This window comes from Bos javanicus, chromosome 9 (genome assembly GCF_032452875.1).
Source record: "Bos javanicus breed banteng chromosome 9, ARS-OSU_banteng_1.0, whole genome shotgun sequence".
Taxonomy (NCBI): domain Eukaryota; kingdom Metazoa; phylum Chordata; class Mammalia; order Artiodactyla; family Bovidae; genus Bos; species Bos javanicus.
In genome coordinates, this window is record NC_083876.1 from 42,949,056 (window position 1) to 42,971,823 (window position 22,768).

Below are 22,768 nucleotides of genomic sequence, written 5' to 3' on the forward strand. Positions count from 1 at the left end.
GTTCCTTGTGTGGAGCATCAAGACAAGCCCAGCAGAGAGCCTGCCCCATGTCAGCTTTCAGAAGGGTTTATTTATTGCTCCCTAACCCCCATCTCCAACTACCACCCATTATGGTCAGCTGCCTCCCTCCACATTTATCAGGAGGAAAATGACATGCAATTGCCAAGAGAGGCCTTCTGATGCCTTCCCAAACACCCCAGGCCTGAACGCCCTTGATTCTGAGCACCTTCCATCTTCTCCCTCGACCCCAAGGAAGGGGGTGAGGGCGAGGGGAGGAATTGATTGGCAGCCCTGATGCTAAAGGTCCATCACTTCAAACCCCTATCAGTGCTGAAGGCCTGTTCATGAGTGACATTTAGTACAATGCTTAGAAGAAAAATAAAACCTCCCTCCAAAAATTTAACAAAAGGCTGTATAAAGACATATTTGGCGCTTCCGCTGGGAAAGGCACCATAGCCAAATACAGCAGATGTGGGAGGTGAGTAGCCAGCATTTTTATTGCTAATCATCTTTTTGTTCACAGAAGTGGGAGTGATATTCAAGAGCCCTGTGCCAGGTAGAAGTTAGCTTTGTTCTCCTGGGGTTCCTTGTATCTTTGTTTTTAATCCTAAAGTGTGTCTGTGGTTTGTTTTTCAACTGGAGAGTGGAAATGCCATCTCGTTGAATCAGTGCAAATGTACTGAAGACCTCCTAAGTGTCATTCACTGTGATCCCAGCTGGAGGTTCGTCGTCGTTTCCACAGCAGCCCTAGCGGATAGGCACTGTGACCCTTCCCAGTTGAGTGAACCTCCAAGAGGCTAGTGCTCCCACGCCTGCTTGATTTGGAACTGCACTTAAACACGGATGACCCTGAGGATTGTGGGGTGTTTGTAAGATGCTGTGAGGAGCTCCTGCTCTGATATTTGGCCATCCCTATGGTCTTTCTCTTCACCCCTCATTATAGTTGCTTTATCCCCCCAGATTCTCATTTTTGGGGGCATGTTAGCACATTCTTCATCCTTGTCATACACTGTCAGCAGTGTAAGGATGACCCAAAGGATAAAAGCAATGAGGGCAGAGACTGGCTTGTTCCCTGTGTCCCCAGGGCCTTGTAATATTTGTTTACTGGCTCTGTGTGGTAGACAGCTTATCCATTCCTTGTCACTAGCTATACCTGGTTATTTAAGGATGATGATGATGAAGATAAACATTCTATTAAAAGTGAAGAGCGTCACCCTTGCCTCACTTTGAGTGGTGCTGCCAGCCCCCTAGGAGCCCTTTTGCATGGTCCGCCCTTGATGCCACAGCAGTCCTCAGTTCCCTACACTGGAGGCATGCTGCTTTCTTGGTGTTCCAGTTTGCTGACTCTGGGCACCATTTAGCTATTCCTCTTTCATTGAACTGAATTCAGTGACTGCTCTTGCATTTGGAGTCCTGAAGAAGATGCTCAGTGCTGGGAGCCTCTCCGTGGTGACCCAATCCCCAAGATGTCACTGGGCATGGACATGTGGGAGCCCCCTTAATAACCTGCTCGTGCCTCACTGGTAACTTTACGTCAGCTTCTTCTTGATCAGTCAGATTCTCCACCTCAGAGAGTCGGGCATTCCTGCTTGGGTCTGAGTGCTAGCAGAAGAACGAAACGTGCGATTGGATCTGGTACTGCAGAGCCTGAGCTGGGTAGCAGAGTTCCCATATGGTTGGAAGATGAGCCTTGGAGAATTGGGAATGGTGTCAGCCAGACACCAGTGCCAAGTAGCGCAGATTTAAAGATTTCTTGATACTCCTAGACAGCTGAGCAGAGATTTTATCAGCAGCAGCAAATGCAGCCAGTCCATCGTCACCTTGGCAGTGTTTGTGGAAGTAAACGGAGCACTGAGTGGACAGAACCTCAGTGCGGGCATATCTTAGGACCTTCTCTTTGGTGCTCGTGCCGTGTTCTATGTTGGATTGTGTATCCAAGGGCTCTGGGAGCGAGGAATATTGCCCTCTGCTGGGACTCTAACTTAATTTTTATTTAAGCAAGTTAGCCAAAAATGTTTGTATTGATGGCAGTGTTTCTAACATGCCTGGTAGAAACTGAAATATTTTTATTAATGAGGCTGACTAGTGAGAGTTATTGGGGGGATTTCCAGTTCTGATCGACTCTGGCCTCTGCCTGCAGTAGGAATGTGGCGGGGGTCAAACTACTTCTGTTTGTTTTGTTCAGACAGTTCACCCAAAAACTTTTCTCTGTGCTTATTTCCTACTCCGAGTATTAATGAAGGCAGATCCCCTTCAAGAACATGTACTCTTGTTGCATGGCATGTGAGTTTCTGGTAACCTCTCTGCATAGAATCTTATTTTAAATGTATTAGTGGAACTGCTTGTTACAAAGCCTTTGCTTGTCCCTTTCTAAAATCAGCTGTAATATAATTATGATTTTCTTTAATAATTGGCATTACACACTCAAATTTCTCTACATTGGTAAAACCTCATGTGAATCTCATAATCCGTAGGACCTCCAAAATTATTTTGGTGCAGTAAAATTTAATGGTGAGTAAATTGCTAAAAATCTTATTTATAATCTATAGGAATCAGCAGGTAAGAAGTTTTGAATTTATTAGGGCAGTGCTTTTCAACAGTTGTAAATCCACCTTACAGAGTCATTCGGTTCACATATTTGGATTTGTATGTACATATATAGACACAGAGAAAGAACAGAATTTCTTGAATGTATTTACTGTGTGCAGTGCCCTCTGATATTTTCTGTTGTTTTCTTTCTTTCCTTCCTGTCTTTCACACTTCCTCCTCCCCTCCCTCTTTTATGCTGGTCTTGATCTATCAAATCAGTGTCATCATTTCTGAATGGGTCATATGACAAACCACAGTTCCAAACACGCTGCCTCAGGGGTAAAGATTTTCAACCGTCTCCATTCCTTCCTTTCTCCATATTTCTGATGTGTGTAACGTGGTTTCTTTCCTTTCTTCCTTCCTTTTTAAAATTATCGTTTGCTCTCTGCCATATAGCAGAACTAAACAACTGAAAAGAGTCTGACACCCTACCTCGAGCTCACCTGTGCTTCTTGGACTCCTCCAGCCCAGCCTTTAGGGCAAACAGACCTCTAAGAATTCCTTCTATGAGTGACTTACACTGTTACACGGGAGGAAAGTTCTCCTTTTATTTAAGTTCTTAAGTTACTTATACCTTCCTTAACTCAGGTTCTTAAGTTCTCCTCTTTATTTAATAGTTAAGAGTAATCATTACAGAGAAGGCAGTGGCACCCCACTCCAGTACTCTTGCCTGGAAAATCTCATGGACGGAAGAGCCTGGTAGGCTGCAGTCCATGGGGTCTCGAAGAGTCAGACACGACTGAACGACTTCACTTTTCACTTTCATGCATTGGAGAGGGAAATGGAAACCCACTCCAGTGTTCTTGCCTGGAGAATCCCAGGGACGGGGAGCCTGGTGGGCTGCTGTCTATGGGGTCGCACAGAGTCCCAGACACAACTGAATCGACTTAGCAGCAGCAGCAGTAATCATTACAACTAGTTCAATAAAAAGCCCATTGTATTGTCACTGCTCTGGCTGGGAAGAGCACTGTTAATAACAGTCGTACTATAACAGTAAACATTTATTAAACACTTACTGTGATTCAGACGTGGGCTCAGCGCATCATGTTCATTATCTAATTAGATCCTCATAGCTACCCTGGTACCTGAGACAGGGACCATTATATATTCCTGAGTGACACACAGGAAGCTGACATGTGAGGGGTCACGCAGAGGACCCATCCACTCCCTTATACCTCCCTTATTTTTGTTGTTTAGTCGCTAAGTTGTGTGTGACCTTTTGTGATTCCAAGGACTATAGTCGTATTTAGATATGTATGACTCTTCTGCACCCCCACGGAATGGACCCCACCAGGCTCTTCTGTCCATGAGGTTTTCCAGGCAGGAATACTGGAGTGGGTTGCCATTTCTTCCTCCAGGGGATCTTTTCGACCCAGGGATTGAATCGAACCCGTGTCTCCTGCATTGGCAGGCAGGTTCTTTACCACTGAGCCACCAGGGAGGCCTTATACCTCCCTACACTCATGTTATTCATGAAGCTAGTAGCCTCTGTGAACATTTTTCTTAAACATTTATTTGAGAGGGATAGACACTTTACCCTGCTTAACAAATGTTCAGTGAGCGCTCTGTGTCCCAGGCACTTTGCAGGACACTGGAGATGGAGTAGGGAAGACCTGGTCCCACAGGTAACCATCATGCAGTGTGGTGAGGGTACAGATAGGTCTCAGGGACGAGACCCCACAAGGGAGAGGGGTGGACAGCAGGCTCGCTCCAGCCCAGTAGCCCTTGGTCCTCTGCTCACGGGCAGTAATAGGAGGGTCAGGGATCTCTGACCCTAATTACCTAATTACCTCCATGGGATAATTAGGGCTTCCGTGGTAGCTCAGATGGTAAAGAATCTGCCTGCAATGCAGGAGACCCAAGTTCCATCCCAGGGTTGGCTCCATGGGGTTCCAAAGAGTCAGACATAACTGAGTGAATAATACAGTCATACATGGGATAATTAAAGCACTTGAAAGAATCCTATTATTTTTTAGGTTCCTGAGAGTAAGGTAGGTGTTTTTTTGCACAGTTGTTGTCAGCAGAGATGCAGGAGAAAAATTAACCTGTGTTTAATATGAGTCTGATGATTCCATTATCTAAAAAAGAAGGTCTGGGGAATTCTGTGACGGTCCAATGGCAAGGACTCCCAGCTTCCATGCAGGGGGCACGGGGCATGAATAGGGAGATCTGTCCATGGTCTCCTTCCAACTCAGGCCTTTGTATTGCTCACCTGCTGCTGTAGTGGCAGTCCCCTCAGAGACTGTCTCTTTTCCCTGTGTTTTTTCTTTTTTTTTCCTAAGGTTGCAAGAGTAAAGCACCTCGTGTACTGTGTTATGCTGGCATTAGTGTTATCTGAAGGCTTATAAATGACACCCAATCTGCCTGAATGAGATAAACCAGGGATAAACACTGTCTTCTAGCCCTGGCCATCCAGAGAGGCCCAATGGGTTGTTGGAAATGCAGAGCCTTGAATCAGAATCTGTATTTTCACTAGATCTCAGGCAATATATATGGACATTAGACTTTAGAAGTGCCGCGGTAGGTCAGACTACACAGCCATATTTTCCCCCAGCGTCCTAAGGATGCTTTATTCTCTTGCATTTTCTAGTTGCCCAAGGCTCGCACATGTCTGTAGAAGAACATGCTTTGTGCTTCGACCCTACCTGCTCCCCTGACGCCCACCACTGCTCTCCAATTAGCTCTTCTGCTTAAATAGGCGCTCAAAAATATATTCCAGTATACTTTGGGGTCAAATTCAACATTTGTCAAAAACAGGTTTATGAGTGAAATGTAATGAACAACATATTTAAAGCATACCATTTGATATGTTTTGACGTGTATATACCAGTGAAACCACACCACATTCAAGATGAGAAACAAAGCCATCACTTGTTACCTTGAAAGTTTACTTGTGTCCCTTTGCGTCCTTTCTTTCCCCTGCTTTCTGTCACTAAAGATGCGTTTGCCTTTTCTAGAATTTTATACGAATGGCATCCTACAGGCCTCTTTTATCTATCTGGTTTCTTTTACTCAGCTTAATTATTTTGAGGTTCATCATGAGTACCAGGTTGGTCAGCTCTGCTGCTGAGTAGTACTCTGCTGTAAACACAGTGCATCTGTATACTTGTTCATAAAAATTAGGGTTGTTTCCAGTTGGGAGCTGTTTATAAACAGGGCTGCCATGAATATCTGCATAAAAGTATTTGATCGTGTGCTTTCATTTTGCTTGGTAAATAAATAACTAGGAGTGGAATATACCTGGATCATATGGTCCAACATATAACTTCTTAAAAAAAATACCAACTGTTTTCCAAGGTGGTTATACCATTTTATATCTACCCTAGCAGCCTATGAGAATTCTAGTTCCTTCATGTCATCTCTGTCACTCAGTTTCATCTGTCTTTTTTGATTATACCCATTCTTGTGGGGAGTGATATGCTATCTCAGTGTGGTTTTAATGTCATGCATGTTCTTAAGCATCTTTTATACAGGATCTTAGTTCCCTGATCAGGGATCCAACCCATGCCCTGTGCAGTGGACGTGTGGAGTCTTAACCACTGTACCTCCATGGAAGTCCCACTGAGCATCTTTTTATATGATTATTTGCCATTTATATAGCTTCTCTAAAGTGACTGTTGAAACTTAATTGGGTTCTGTGTCATTGAGTTTGAGTGTTCTTTATGTAAGCTGGATTCAGGTCCTTTATCAGATAAATGATATGTCTGGTTTCTTCCAGTCTAGGCTTGTTTTTCCGGAGAAGGCAGTGGCACCCCACTCGAGTACTCTTGCCTGGAAAATCCCATGGACAGAAGAGCCTGGTAGGCTGCAGTCCATGGGGTCGCTAGGAGTCGGACATGACTGAGCGACTTCACTTTCACTGTTCACTTTCCTGCATTGGAGAAGGAAATGGCAACCCACTCCAGTGTTCTTGCCTGGAGAATCCCAGGGATGGGGGAGCCTGGTGGGCTGCTGTCTATGCGGTCAAACAGAGTCGGACACGACTGAAGTGACTTAGCAGCAGCAGGCTTGTTTTTCATTTTTTAAAGAAGTTTTAAATTTTAATGAAGTCCAGTTTATTAATTTGTTTTCTTATGGATTGTGCTTGTGTGTTATATCTGAGAAGTATTTGCCTAAAACAGTTTTCATAAAGGATTGCTCTTCTGTTTTCTTCTAGAGGTGTTAGAATTTTAATTTGAAAGTGAAAAGTGAAAGTCGCTCAGTCGTGTCTGACTCTTTGCGACCCCATCAACTATACAGTCCATGGAATTCTCTAGACCAGAATACTGGAGTGGCTAGCCTTTTCCTTCTCCAGGGGCTCTTCCTAACCCAGGAATCGAATCCAGGTCTCCCACATTGCAGGTGGATTCCTTACCAGCTGAGCTACAAGGGAAGCCTGGAATTTTAAGTTAGTTTTTATTTTTACATTCATGATCCATTTTTTAGTTAATTTTTTATATGATACATGTAGGATGAAAGTTTTTTCTTTTCTTTTTTTTTGCACATGTATGTCCAATATTTCTAGCATCATTTGTTGAAAAGATTCTCCTTTCTCTACTGAATTGCCTTTGAACCTGTGTTGAAAATCATTTGTCCATATATATGTCAGTAAACCTCTTAAACCATCCAGGGCCTGGCAATAGGGAAAACCACTAATAAAAGCAGTGAGGACCCTGGGATCCCAAATGGTCTGGGCAGTCGCCTTCTGGTATGAAGCTTGGACTCAAGCTTTGGTATCTCGAACAGGTCCTGGGAGTACATTGAGAGTGGACCTGCAAAGTATGTCAGCCTTGGGCAAGTTGAGGAGATAATTCCTAAAATCATTAATTCTCTCACTGTCTTTTATTGAGCAAGGCTGGAGAGTACATCGAAAGTACCTTTCTAGATGCATAGGAAAGGTGTTAATTCATCACACACAGTGGGTACTTTAGGACCTGGGGCTTAAAACTCTTTGGCAGTTCTGATTGAGAAGGGCTGCTGGAACTAGGACACTGAGACTTAGAAACCTGGGAGGCCTCATCGCTTCACGGAATCTGCAGTTGGCTGGGCCTGGGGCAGTTCTGGGCCTTTTCAGTCTGAAATAAGACATGACTCCAGGCAGTGGTAGAGTTGGCAGCTGACTGTGGTTCTCTAGATTCCAGTTCTTCCATGCTCAGCACCGTGCATCTTGGGAGCTGTCCAGAGTAGAGATGCCTGCTCTCCTAGAGTCTGCAGACTGGACAACAAGCTGTGCTTTCTGTAGATGCTATTGGCAGGACTCCTGCCTGTCTGAGAGCAGTCAGGGCAATTAGGTGACCTGTCCATAGCCAGGTTGCCACAGGAGCACTTCCTGTTCCTGGGGTCTCTCTCCCATCCCTCATGGGCTCTCGCCAGGCCTTGTCAGCATCTGTGCTCGGTCTGTGGACAGGAAGTTCAGGGATGGTGTCCTATGGGAATTGAAAGCCACCAGGGTCCAGCCTGAGCCTCTCAGGGATTAGGGAGAGCAAGCAAGTTTGGCCCTGGGATGCAGGTTTGTGTTGGTGGCTTCCCTTGTGGCTCAGAGTGTAAAGCGTCTGCCTACAATCCCGGAGACCCAGGTTTGATCCCTGGGTCAGGAAGTTCCCCTGGAGAAGGAAATGGCAACCCACTCCAGTATTCTTGCCTGGAAAATCCCATGGATGGAGGAGCCCGGTAGGCTACAGTCCATGAGGTCGCAAAGAGTTGGACACGACTGAGCGACTGACTTCACTTCACTTCACTTCACTTCTGGACCCACAGAATGGTTCCCAGGCAAGGGAAACACTTTCTCATAGGCTCCTGAGGTTGACCTGGGCCCCTCTGTGTGTGACATAGATCAGAACCCTCACCTGATATACCTTTTGTCTTTCAGGCACTCCTAGCAGGCATGCGGAACCGGGAGAACAGCTCGCCCTGCCAGGGCAACGGGGAGCCGGCAGGCCGGGGCAAGAACTTGGGCTCCATGTGGCCGGGAGAGGAGGAGCCTGGCCACGACGTGAGCACGCCCTCCTACAAGAAGCCTCTGTATGGTATCTCACACAAGATTATGGAGAAGAAGAACCCTCCCGCGGGGGACATGCTCAACACCTATGAGCTCTCAGAGAAAGTGAATCCCAGCAACAGCCCCTCACCGCTGCGGCTCCTGAACGAGACACAGAAGCGGGACACTGGCGGCCCCGCAGCAGCCACAGACAGCGACCCCAACATCTACTTTCTCATCCAGAAGATGTTCTACATGCTCAACACGCTCTCCTCCAACATGTCGCAGCTGCACAGCAAGGTGGACCTGCTCTCCCTGGAAGTGAGCCGCATCAAGAAGCAGGTGAGCCCCACTGAGATGGTGGCCAAGTTCCAGCCGCCGCCCGAGTACCAGCTCACGGCGGCCGAGCTCAAACAGATCGTGGACCAGAGCCTGTCGGGTGGTGACCTGGCCTGTCGCCTGCTGGTGCAGCTTTTCCCAGAGCTCTTCAGCGACGTGGACTTCTCCCGGGGCTGTGGCGCCTGTGGCTTCGCGGCCAAGCGGAAGCTGGAGTCGCTGCACCTGCAGCTCATCCGGAACTATGTGGAGGTCTACTACCCATCGGTGAAGGACACGGCCGTCTGGCAGGCTGAGTGCCTGCCCCAGCTCAACGACTTCTTCAGCCGCTTCTGGGCCCAGCGGGAAATGGAGGACAGCCAGCCCAGCGGCCAGGTGTCTGGCTTCTTCGAGGCCGAGCCCCAGGTGGATGCTGGCCACTTCCTGGACAGCAAGGAGCAGGAGGAGGCCCTGTCCCTGGACCGCAGCAGCACCATCGCCTCTGACCATGTGGTGGACACGCAGGACCTCACCGAGTTCCTGGACGAGGCCTCATCCCCGGGCGAATTTGCGGTCTTCCTTCTGCACCGGCTGTTCCCTGAGCTCTTCGACCACAGGAAGCTGGGCGAGCAGTACAGCTGCTATGGGGATGGCGGCAAGCAGGAGCTGGACCCGCAGCGTCTACAGATCATCCGCAACTACACAGAGATCTACTTCCCCGACATGCAGGAGGAGGATGCCTGGCTGCAGCAGTGTGCCCAGCGCATCAACGACGAGCTGGAGGGCCTGGGGCTGGACGCGGGCAGCGAGGGCGAGCCCCCGCGAGACGACTGCTACGACTCATCCAGCCTGCCCGATGACATCTCCGTGGTCAAGGTGGAAGACAGCTTCGAGGGCGAGCGGCCCGGCCGGCGGTCCAAGAAGATCTGGCTGGTGCCCATCGACTTCGACAAGCTGGAGATCCCGCAGCCCGACTTCGAGGTGCCGGGCGCCGACTGCCTGCTGAGCAAGGAGCAGCTGCGCAGCATCTACGAGAGCAGCTTGTCCATCGGCAACTTTGCCTCGCGCCTGCTGGTGCACCTGTTCCCGGAGCTCTTCACCCACGAGAACCTGCGCAAGCAGTACAACTGCAGCGGCTCCCTGGGCAAGAAGCAGCTGGACCCGTCCCGTATCAAGCTCATCCGCCACTACGTGCAGCTGCTCTACCCACGGGCCAAGAATGACCGTGTCTGGACACTGGAGTTCGTGGGCAAACTGGACGAGCGCTGCCGGCGCCGGGACACGGAGCAGAGGCGCTCCTACCAGCAGCAGCGCAAGGTCCACGTTCCGGGCCCTGAGTGCAGGGACCTGGCCAGCTATGCAATCAACCCTGAGCGGTTCCGGGAGGAATTTGAGGGGCCCCCGCTGCCCCCCGAAAGGAGCAGCAAGGACTTCTGCAAGATCCCCCTGGACGAGTTGGTGGTGCCCTCGCCCGACTTCCCGGTGCCTTCGCCGTACCTGCTGTCCGACAAAGAAGTGCGCGAGATCGTGCAGCAAAGCCTCTCCGTGGGCAACTTCGCCGCCCGGCTGCTCGTCAGGCTCTTCCCCGAACTCTTCACCACCGAGAACCTGCGGCTGCAGTACAACCACTCCGGGGCATGCAACAAGAAGCAGCTGGACCCCACACGCTTGCGGCTCATCCGCCACTACGTGGAGGCCGTGTACCCGGTGGAGAAGATGGAGGAGGTGTGGCACTACGAATGTATCCCGAGCATCGACGAACGCTGCCGCCGCCCCAACAGAAAGAAATGCGACATCCTGAAGAAAGCCAAGAAGGTGGAGAAGTGAGGGGTACCAGGGGCACTGAGCGTCGCCCCTACCCCCCACCACCACGAGCCCGAGCCGCGTCCGCAGCCGCGCACGTTATATCGGCGGGGCGGGGCCTGCTGCATTTGCACACGCGATCGCCCAGCCGGTCACGGCCACACAAAGAAGCCTCGCATTTGGTCTCTTGTACTTAAAACTTTTGTCCTGTGTTCCTGTGGTGCAGCCAGAGCCTGGGAGAGCAGAGCTGCGAGGGCAGAGGGGCCGTCAGGGTTCCCTCTCCTCAGCAGTTGTCCTCCCAGTCCCCTCACCATTTGAAATGCAAATCAAGCAACCCTCTTGTTCCTCTGCCCACATTTTACGTCTTCAATTTTTATTAAAAAAATTTTTTTTTAATTAAAAAGAAACCCTTTTTAAGTAAATCATTGGGCTCTGTGGAGGCCATTTTACTCAGAAAAAAAATTTTTTTTCTTTAATATTTGAGATGTACTGTAAGATGACTTGAGTCACTGGGAATTTTTTTTAAGATGGTTTCAGATATATGAAATTTTTAGAAGTGCCATGTTCATGCATGATGGCTGATAGCTTCAGGTGGCATAGAGACGGATTTTACTGACCTTGTCTTTTATTAATACATCGGATTTTGGAAGAGTCAGGACGCCTCTTGGATGGCGGTGGAGGGGATGGGGTAGCTCGGTGTCCTTTCTGGCCACGGTCAGTTGCTCGCTCCCTCCCACTGTGGTGCTGAGGAAGGGGCTGCGGGGACGGCTGGCCTGGCCTGTCTCACCCTGCTGTGCCAGGTGAATGTTGCTCACCCTGTAGACAAGAACACTGGATGGTGATGATGGTGATATGAATGTAGATAGACGTGGAGACACGTTCACAGTGTCTTCATTTGAGCTGTGTCCTTCCACTGCCCTCTTTCCTTCCTCCTCAAGGATGCTGGTTAGAGGGGCAAACATTTCCTTGGAAAACTGTGTGTGGTTATTTGGCTTCTTGTTTAAGGATGGGCCCCATTGGGCTCACTGAGAACTGTTTACTTTCCATGTGTGTATTTGTATAAAACCCAGGTTCTGGGAGCTGTATGGTGGCTTCACCACACCTCAGTGTTGGCTCCTACAGTCAGTACAGATCCTTGTTCCTCAGGGCCGGGCCTAAACCGTGGCCTGTCTTGAGGATACCTGGTGTTGGAAGGACACAGGCCATCCGAAATAGGGCTCCCATATCCCTTTCCGGGGTCCACTCAGAGCTTTCTCTTTCGGCCCCCAGAAGGTCCTGCTCTCCTACATCTGGCCGGTCCCTCGGCCTCAGGATGAGACACCTCTTTTCTCTTCCCTGGTTGGGAAGGTCACACTGCTCCAGGCCAGTGGCATGCTCTCCAGGATTCCAACCAGGAAACTCCCCAACAGGTAAAGTCCTTAATGTAAAAACAGTACTTTTACCTACCTGACTTTGGGGGCTAGTGCCTAAGAGGGAAAGGGAACAGTCTAAACACAATACATTATACCAGAAAGCAAGAAAATAAATTGAATCACACAGGGTAGTCGTAAAACCCTTGTGGAATGTTAATTTAATAACCTAATGGCTTAATATTTTGCTACCTTAAAATGCAGAAATAATAGAAACAATCTGTGAATTCTTTTCATACAGATAAGGACTTCAGCATTACTGACTGATGGAACTTTGCCTGCACTCGCGGCCATTTTTTTTTTTAATGCCAGGATTCTGAGCAGTGTGAAGTTGCCGATCTAACTTTAGTAAATCTGCTTTTAAATGTCATTTACAGATTATTTCAGTTGTTAACTGCGGACCTAAATTATTACAATTTGGAAACACACAGGGACTTAATGACTCTTTCTCACCCACCCACATACATGTGTACACACACATTTCTTAGTAAAAAACTGAAGTGAGATGAAGGGGACCGACATGAATAACAAGCTCAACCTCTTTGTGCCTGGAAAGGAGGAGGACTGGAGCAGCCGGAGACTCACTTCCCCCTCTCCTGGGCCTTTCTCTATGCCTTAGTCTCTCCAGCACACAGATGCATGCCTGCGTGCATGTGCGTGCACACACACCCAAAGATGGCAGTGGCACTCTCTCCCTCACCGGGATCCTGCGAGTGGGAGGGTGCTGTGGAATTTGTTCTGGTCTCTAGGATGTATCCAAGAGGATTCCAAGCCATGTGAAAATTGCCCTGCTTTCTAGAGGGTGGAATGTGACCCTGCAACTTCAGAAGCACAATCATTTAATAATTTTTTTTTAATCATCCTGTCTACCCACAAGAGACATCAACAGGTTCTAGGAATTAAATATATCTCTTTACAACCTAGAGCATGTCCAGTTTTTGGAAACTGTGTTTTGATGGTTTCTTTAATACCTTTCCTGTATGGGGCTTCTTCCCCCAAATCTTAGAGTCCCTTCCAGTGAAGAGAGGTGGACGCTCTCTGTGAGCTGTAATCTTGTCTCTCTGGACCGACTCACCAGGAACCACCTGCAGGTCCTGAGTCTGTCTGCGTGGTGTCCTCAGCCTCCAGCCATACAGGTGGGCTCCAGGGGCTTTTTTTTTTTTTTACATGAAGCAATAGAATTATAAAATACCTAAATTTTTTTCAAAATGTAATGTTTTCCATAATCTGTTGGCAAAATCCCTACTCCCTCCCCATCTAAATTCTTTGATTTTTGTTAATACTTGCTTGTGTTTGGGGAATTTTTTCTCCCTCACATCCAGAAGTAGCACAGACACATTCTGATATTGAGTAAAATAGCACGTCACAATAGGTGGTAGTGTCCCTCGTTTTTCTGTTAGTGAGTTTTAAAAGAATGTACGAAGATAGTCATGAATGTACTAAGTGTTCTAATCCTGCTTCCGTTCACTTTGGCTGTGTCTACATGACAACACAGGTTTGACAGGGAATAAAGTTGTGCCCAGTGTCATGGGTGTTAGTGTGCCCCTCCCCCTCAGTGTTGGACCCCACCCTTCCCTGCTTTTTAAGTTTGGTGGGAGGGGGTACCACATCAGCAGCAATCATCAACCAACCAATGGGATCTACTTAGTGGTAAGTGGATTAACTGTTTAAATGCTAAGAGTCACTGGCCTGACCACACCATAGTATGGCCACTTGGGTTCCTGCAGACATGGCTTCATTTTCCACCTTTGCCCCAAATGTTTACTTCTTGCCTGATTGAGGAGGAGGGTCTCAAGACCTCAGATTGGAGGCCATTGAGCTCTTAACCCTGCCTCACCATGGAGAGAGATGCTATGAAGTGGTGGGACTTCCCTGGTGGTCCAGTGGTTACCACTCCCTGCTTCCACTGCAGGGGGCACGGTTTCTATCCCTGGTCAAGGAACTAAGATCTCACATGCTATAGGGCCAAAAAAGAAGTGGGCCCCTGGGCCAAGGGACTCTTAATGTCGTTCAGAGATACTTGTCTCTTGTAGATCCAGCCTTAATGTTTTTCTGACATCCTAGTGATAGCAGACCCTGCGCAAAGTGGATATCAGAGTTAATACTGTGAGGAGACAAAATAATGAGAATAGTTTTACCAAAGATAATGAAACATTGCATAATGTCTGCATTTTACCATTGATTTGAGTGCACCCTTAGAAAACTGAATGTAACAAAAACCCAGGACATTTTTTGGAAATTGTATGCTCTCTAGCAACTGTGTGAATTTTTATACAAGCACTGTTTTATGAGCTATATAAAATGTTATAAAAATACGGTCTCCTAACATCTTATTTTCTTAGGGCAGAGGTCTCTCAGAAGGTATGGGTCTATTTGTCTTTGCTTGGGGCTTCACCACCCGCTCCCAGGGGAGGGCAGGGGCACTCGGGGCACCATGGCTTCTCGGGCTTCCACACTCTGGGTGACGCGGTGCAGTTTGTCACAGCTGAATGACTGAGACGTCTCCAAATGAGCCCTAGAGCATTTCTTACACAAATCGCGTCCCAGCCATGAGGTAGAGGCACAGCTGACCTTTCCTTTCCTGGTCGGCTGCCACACCCGCCCTGTTGCCAAACTGGAGGAGTTTCAGTTCACTCTTTCTTTTCCACTTTGGATTAAATGGGATTTAGTTCCTCAAGGCAAACCTATTATTAACTGATAACAAAAGGATGCATGTTTTTCTCTTGCCTCATTGGCGAATTATAAATCATTAATATTTCACAGTAAAAATAATATCAAGCTATCAAACATTTTTTAGACCTAGAGGTCACGTGGTATAAAGTGCGTCGTGGCCTGTGATTGGAGCGAGCAAGCACTCGGCCCAGAGCGTGCACACCTGTGCGGGCAGCCGTGCACAGGTGAGGGCTGGTCAGGGCTGGAGCCTGATTTACTCCATAGGCAAGTCGAAACAAGACTTGAAGGCGAGATTCTTTAGAGCCTTTCTGGCCGTATGTATCTTTGTTTTTGACCAAAAAAAATAAAGTCCGTTTCCTCAGCTGCCACTAAGGTGCTCGGTCCATCCGAGCGTCACACGGCGGGCGGCAGCCCCTGTCCGCAGCGTGGCCTCCATCCACTGAGTTCACTGGCAGCTGTTCAGCCTTCAAGGGAACGGTGAGGTGGGTGAGGTGACCGTCACTGAGGGTAAGGTCAATGCCCTCATTAGAGCGGCGTGTAAACGGTGAGCCTTTCTGGCCAGGCTTGTTTGCAGAGGCTCTGGTCAATGTCAACATTGGGTACCTCATCTGCGGTGTGGGGGCTGGGGGACCTACCGGGCAGGAGGTCTTGCCCCTCCACCCCTCCTGCCCCAGCTGAGGAGAAGGAAGTGAAAACAGGACTCTGAGAAGTGTGATGATCACCTGGGGCTTTGGTCTTTTTGACTAAACCTCTTTAGAGACAGGCTCAATAAAAAGCTGAGCTCTTTGCTGCTGCTGTCTTGCGAATAACAATAATAGAGAATTTCAGTGGGCTTACCTGTAAAAGCCAGTTCTCAGAAATAAGAATTCCACACCAGATTATTCTGATTATTGGAATGGTGAGATGCAGTGGACACTTTAAGAGCTTCCAGAGAAACCTAAAATCGCCAAACCAGTGATGGGAAAGACACGAACATGCATCGCCCACTTGCTTGGATGGCAATGTTGGGCCTACCTGAGTGTATACAACATGCCAGGCACACTGCTGAGAGTTTCTCCTGGATCATAGCTGGTGAAGATCTCAGAAGCCCTGTGAGGTAAGTTCCCTAATTAAGCCTGTTAAGAAACCTAAGGCCCTGAACAGTATGTGTACCATCTCATTTAATTCTTGTAAAAACTCCGTGTCTTGGGCAATGTTGTTATTTCCGTTTTGTGGTGAGGAAGCAGAAAGAAGGTCCAAACAAACTGCGATGCCAAGATGAGAGTCTGCCTTGTACGCCGAACCGTCTCAGACACTAAACACCCCCTGAGCCGCATGCAGTATAAAACAGAGATTCAGACCTGAAACTCAGTTTGTCTGATGTTAGATATATGTGCCGGTTCTCAAATTGCCCTGGCTGAAATAATTGTGGCCATTTGTGGACAGACATGTTCTGGTAAGAGTAAATTTTTTGAGATTGTGAAAGTAATTGCCATGGATTGGATTCCTTAGGAACAGAGTCTGAGACTAGGGTTCTTGTGCAGTTGATTGAGGACCTGCTCCCAGGAGAAAAGGTGCGAAAGAAGCAGAACAGGGCCAGGGAAGGCCATAAGCAGGAGTGTGGTCTCTGCAGGCCAGCCTCACTGCCATGCGCTGTGAGGCCCTAGAACATGAATTGTTTTGCAGAATTAGTACCAGGTGAAGCAAAGGCGCCAGTTGGTCATTGAGGTCTCCTCCAGGGAAAGGGGTAGTTGGCCTGGCAGGGTGGCTCCCTTTGCCAAGGGCAGTGTTCCAGAAGAGCCATTGTGAGTGGTTAGCTGGCCCTCAACAGTGAGGGGGTGGGTGTGCCAGCACAGGGGATCTGGGTGGGACTCCATCGGCATCCATTAAGGGGCAGACCCACCAGACTGCATGTTTAACCAGGTCATGGGGCCCCATCTGCCAGAGGTTCTCAGTCTGTTGGAACCTGAATTCTCACAGTGGGGCCTGAGAATCTGCATTTCTAAGAAGTTCCCCCTCTCTAACGAGATGGTGCCAGGTGCTGATGTCCAGAGGCTGCAGAAACATGTAACTTCAAAAAATACACTGTACATCCCAGAAACGGAAAGCTTAGCACTTAGTAGAGCTAGATCTGAGCTGAAATAAGTGGTTTCCAAATTGACTTTTTGAAAATTACAAACTATAAGTTTATTAATGAGGGGGTCCTTAATACTATGAAACCAGGGGGGCTGGTCCTTGGTGGAGTCATCAGGGAAAACTTCCCCAAGGAACTGGATGGCTAGCCTAGATTTGAGAATGAAGAATTAATTAGGTGAAAAGTTCAACATGCAAACAAGCTTTGGGGTGTGAGAAGCAGCTCTTAGGAAACAGTTAAAGGTGGCCAATGGAGGGTGGAACTAGAGGAGGAGGAGTTTCGTGAAGCTGCAGAAACAGTCTGGGGCTGGAGGACTTTGTCTTCACTGAATTGCCCTTGGATCAGTAAGAAAAGAAGAAACCCTTCACCTGTTCTGAGTAGGGAGGGGAATACTCAGTTCTGATACAATCGTGTTGAACTCTGCCTCCTCTGCCCAGTAAGGCTGCCCTCCTCCACTGCTGTTCTAGTCACCTTGCCATCATGTAGCTTTCAGGTCAGTGGGAAGAGGCAGCTTTACAAATGTTTCAGCATCAGGTCAAATATGGTGGCTGGCGCCAGAACATTTCTGCAGAGGGAAGCCTGTCCGTTGACTTTATTTTAAGGAGTGGGAATTTGTTCATCCTTCCTGTGCCACAGGAAATAGAACAAGGAAGGCAGTTAAGAATCATCTCTACCTCTAAAAGAAGTTCATTCATTTAGCAAAAATATTTGTAACACCTACTATCTCCTGAGCATAGTTCCATGATTCTAACAAGTCTAATTGGTAGGTAAGAAGCCTGTTTAAGCTTGGAGAGAAGGTTCTGATCGTTAACAGCACAAAACCTAATGTCTCTTGCCTTCAGTTGATTTTCAAGATGCACTTGGGTATAAGCCGACCGAGGACCTTGGCTCTGCCCCGTGTAGACAGCTGAGACCGTGGCAGGAGGCACACCTACTGGAAGGCAGGTTCCTGACTCTCCTGGCTCTCAGAGCTGAAACAGAGTTGCTAAGTTATCCTATTTCTGACATGATATATTAAACCCAAATCTCCCCACTGTATCCGATTAGCTGAAATCTCAGTGCAGGCACAGTGTCAGGCATGACAAGGCATATACTTCAGTATATGGTGGTGCCTACCTTGTCTTCATGTAATTAATACTATTTTCTTGAATCCAATGAGTTGGCTGCTATTATTGTAGCCTCACTTTTCTCTTATGTCAGAATCAAAAGTTAAGGGATTTCCTCCTACAATCCTAAAGAAAATTCCCTACATATTCTGTGGGGAAGTATCTAAGTAAGCCCTCTGAGTGGGTTCCAGAAATGGGTTTTACCAGTAGAGATCTCTAAACAGAACTTGCCCATTTTAGACACATGCTATTCTACTCTGACTGCAGTCTTTAGGCTTTCACTTGTCTGCCTTGGGGAAGGTCTCCCTAGGTTTAAGAAAAAAGTCCCAGGATCAAAGTTCCATTGAATGCAGTTGACATCTCTACAAGGGAATCAAGTGCATTGTGAGTGATCCACGTCCTCAGGATCTTGCAAAATTGTTGACTTTCACCATTCTTCTTTTGATGTACCTGATCTGTTAACCAATAATGAACGAAAAAAAAAAAAAAAACTTGAAACGAAAAAAAGGGCCAGCAAGTGTATCTTTGAGGGAAAGAAGTGAGTGGCAGTCTCAGAGAGTTTTGTCCAATTTCAGAGCCCTCAGAGAAATGCTAAGCACACATTGGGCAGTAGCAGTTACCAAAGGCAGAAGCACAGGCAGAACACTCTTAAGAAGAGTGTATATCAGACTATTCATACATTTTTTTACACTCATAATTAGACTAGCAGAAATCAGAAAGCTGGGTCATGCCAGGGGCTCAGTGAGGCTGTGCGTCTTCAGTCACTTTGGTTGTGGCTGGTGAGAGGGCAGCCTGGCACAGATGTCCAGGAGAAGAAGCAGTGCTGTGTTTTTTGCAGTGAAGGGAGTCGGGTGGGAGAATGTCACTGGGAGAGTGGGTGGGCAAAACGTAGTGGATGCACTTCGGTATTTATTAGGCAGCAACGGAGCAAGAAGCGATGGATCATCTGTACCTAGAGTGACATGGATGGATCTGAGTAAGAAAGTAAGACCCAAAATGAAATATATAGTAATGTCACTTATGAAACTATAAATATATCTGTACAAAACAACAAAGCACATTTCACAAGAATGCAAATAAAAAGATATACATTAAACACATCCGATGATTGGCTAAGGTAAGGGACGAGGACGTGAGAACAAGAGAAGAGAAACAGTGACTTGAAAGAACTTGGAGGGTAGGGACTGGTGCCCCAGCATCTCCCAGTGGAAATTCTGATAGGTGCGCCTCTCCATTCCACCCGGGGTGTGTTGGTAAATGTGTGACAGTTAGCTTTCCAAGGGAAAAAAATCAGTCCTGGTTCATGGTGTTTGCTGATTGCCAAGGTGAAATTCCTCCTACCGTGGCTGATTTTTAAGCCAACCCTGTGACTCATGAAAGCAGTTTGGGAGATGCTCACGTTCTGCTTTTTGCAGTCTGCTGGATGGAGTTTCTAATGTCTCAAGATGGTCAATAAGCTGACTGACAATTCTGGCAGTAACTTTTAGGAAACGAAAATATATACAACCAAGATAAGGCAGGACTTTAGTACAGTGTCATTTTATTTGCCTCCTATACATTGCACACCCTGTAAGAAAGTTTATAGAGCATGTACCACCTTCCTGAAGGAAATCTGTTTTCTTTTTAGTTTCTTGAAAAATTAAAGTTTCTACCCCCCTAATAATTATTGATCAAATAAACTATGACCTAAAAATTTCTCCACAAATATCTACTTTTATCCCCAAAATGCTAAAAAAGAAAAATAATGATGATGAAACTATTGCCCAGCCATCTATATAATTTTCCATGAAAGATGGTAAATGCTATTTGGCAGAGAAGTGCAATTAGCATCACATTTCCCAGAGGAGAGCTATTTCTTTGAAAGGATTAACCATTACTGGTAAAAAGGCTAGATGGGTCTCTACAAAAATAGTCATAATTTTAGATTGTTCATCTTTAAAAAACTGCAAACATGCACTAGAAGCATTTTCAGACTTTGCTGGGAAAGCCAGACCTATTTTTAAATTTTTGTTCTATTTTTACATTGAAGTATAGTTGATTTACAATATTGTGTTAGTTTCTGGTGTGCAGCAAACTGATTCAGATCTATATATGTGTGTATACACAAACACATACACACACTTTTTCAGATTCTTTCCCATTATACAAGATACTGAATATATTTCCTGTGCTATTTAGTAAATCCTTGTTGTTTATTTTATATGTAGTAGAGCACATCTGTTAATCCCGTACTGTTAATTTATTCCCCCCTCCGGTAACCATAAGTTTGTTTTCTATATCTGTGAATCTGCTTCTGTTTTGTAAATAAGTTCATCGTATTATTTCTTAGATTCCACATATAAATTATATAGTATTTGTTTTTCTCTTACTTTATGTAGTGTGATAATCTCTAGGTCCATCCATGTTGCTGCAAATGGCAATATTCCATTCTTTTTTTACATATGCCATCTCTTTATTTGTTCGTCTGTTGATAGGCACTTGGGTTGTTTCCATGCATTGGCTCTTGTAAATAGTGCTGCTTTGAACTTAGGGGTCCATGTATCTTTTCGAATTAGTTGTCTTTTCTGGATATATGCCCAGGAGTGGGATTGCTGGATCGTATGGTAACTCTATTTTTAGTTTTTTAAGGAACCTCTATACTGTTTTCCATAGCAGCTGTACCAATTTACATTTCCACCAACAGTGTTGAAGGGTTTCCATCTCTCCACACCCTCTCCAGCATTTGTAACTTGTAGTCTTTTTGATGATAGCCGTTCTGACCTGTGTGAGGTGATAGCCCATTGTAGTTTTGATTTGCATTTCTCTAATAATTAGCAGTTTTGAGCACCTCTTCACATGCCAGTTGACCATCTGTGTCTTTGGAGAAATACCTGTTTAGGTCTTCTGCCCATTTTTTGGCTGGATGTTTTTTAAAATTATTATTGAGTTGTATGAGCTGTTTGAGAATTAAGCCCTTGTCAGTCTTATCATTTGCAAATATTGTCTCCCATTCAGGAGGTTGTCTTTTCATTTTATGGATTCCTTTGCTTGTAAGTTTGCAAAAGCTCGTAAGTTTGATTAGGTCCCTTTTATTTTTGCTTTTATTTCTATCGAGAAAACATTGGTACGATTTATGTCAGAGAATGTTTTGCCTATACTCTCTCTAGGAGTTCTGTGGTGTCTTGCATGCCTTGCATTTAAGTCTTTAAGCCGTTCTATTTTGGTGTATGGTGTGAAGGTATGATTTAACTTCACTACTGCCTCGTTGAATTCATTTATCAGTTGTATGTTTGAAGTCTCAGGGTATTCTATAGAGTATCATGTCATCTGCATACAGTGACAACTTTACCTCTTTCCTTCTGATTTGGAGTACCTTTTATTTTTCTTTTCTGATTGCTGTGAAAGCCAGATCTATTGGAGTAAAAATTCTTCCTTGTCACCTCATTAGAGCAGGATATCTCAGCCTCAGCACCGTTGACATTTGAGGTCTGGAGACTATCGGTACACTATAGGATGTTTAGTAGCACTGGTCTCTACCCTCTAGATACCCATCCTACCCCCTCAGTTGTGACAGACAAAAATATCTCCAGGCATTGCCAGATGTCCCCAGGGGGCAGAATCACACTGGGTTGAGATGCACTGCATTAGAAACACCCATATCTTTTCATCATGTTGGTCACATTTTCACTGAGGAGGCCTTGCCAAGTTGGCATTATGAAGCAGCTATCTTAGAGTGGGCTGCAAGAGTTCCATAAATCTTTATGAATTGCTTTTATTTCTGCTGTTTCATAAATATGTTCCAAGTCCCTTGTGCTATAGATAACTATGAGAGATACGTTTTTGACACTTGCTATGACCAAATCAACATTCTGTACCACCAGACGTCTTTTTTCTTATTTTGATTTTCAAAAACAGAGAAGCCTGGAATGGGTCAAATCCCACCAGCTAAGTTGAAGGACTTAATTACCAACAGAGTGAAAAAAGCCTTTCAAATGGCCCTTGCTGCTTTCTAGCTATTAATACTATCAGCTCATCCGGTCTCACACAACACATTTTTAACTTTCTTCCTCTTTAGAAGACTTGACAAGGTAAGGAAATTAGTATGCCAATCCCCTTCTGACCTGTGAGGAAGCTGAAGCTCAAGAGAGGTTAAGGCCAGAGTATGACCAAGGTAACCCAACTTGGTACAGGCAAGAGCCTAAAAACCAGGACCCCTGACATATCACTAGGTCATGCTGCCCCCCTCACCATACAAGAGATCTTCAGCTTTCTATTACTTTCCAAAGAGCAATCAAGAGAAGACACTGTTTTACTATAAAACTTGTCATTATCTTCCCCAAGTTGGGACATTTGGTTTAGAGGGCATTAGCCCACTGTGTCCCCCTTTGTCTGACAAAGCAATAAAGCTATCCTTTTCTACTTCACTTCCACCCTCCTCCCCGCAACAAAAAAAAAAGGAAGAGAGGGAGGGAGGGTGGGAAAGAGTGGAAGAAAGGCACAGGGAGGTGAAGAGAATCATGGTCATTACTATAATTTACTAAAATAAAACTCTAACTCATGGTGAGATTAATTGTACTAATTATTTTTACTGATGTAAAAGCGTAATTAACAAATGGTAAAATAGGAAAATTCCTTTTGTTACACTGCAGAGTATTTATTATTTCTTCCTGGGAGTTTATTTAAGCTTTCAAATAAAAATCAATTTTTCCTGAGTTTTCTGAAATCGGAGCTGATAAGGCTACCAGACTCACGGGCCCAAATATCGCACTGCTTTGGGCTATAGAAGTTTCCCTTCTGCCAGTTAACCTGAATTCTCAAGAATTTC

At 46.1% G+C, this 22,768-nt stretch overlaps 1 protein-coding gene across 2 annotated transcripts in view; it reads left to right on the forward strand.

Moving 5' to 3' along the window:
* The window catches only part of BEND3 (BEN domain containing 3), a 61,964-nt gene extending 49,522 nt beyond the window's left edge, over positions 1–12,442 (forward strand). For both annotated transcript variants that reach the window (XM_061427665.1, XM_061427666.1), the window contains one exon: positions 8,438–12,442. In XM_061427665.1, the coding sequence (XP_061283649.1) occupies positions 8,438–10,687 (2,250 nt within the window). In that variant the 3' untranslated portion in view covers positions 10,688–12,442. The remainder of the gene's footprint in view (positions 1–8,437) is intronic.
* The last annotated feature ends 10,326 nt before the right edge of the window (positions 12,443–22,768 follow it).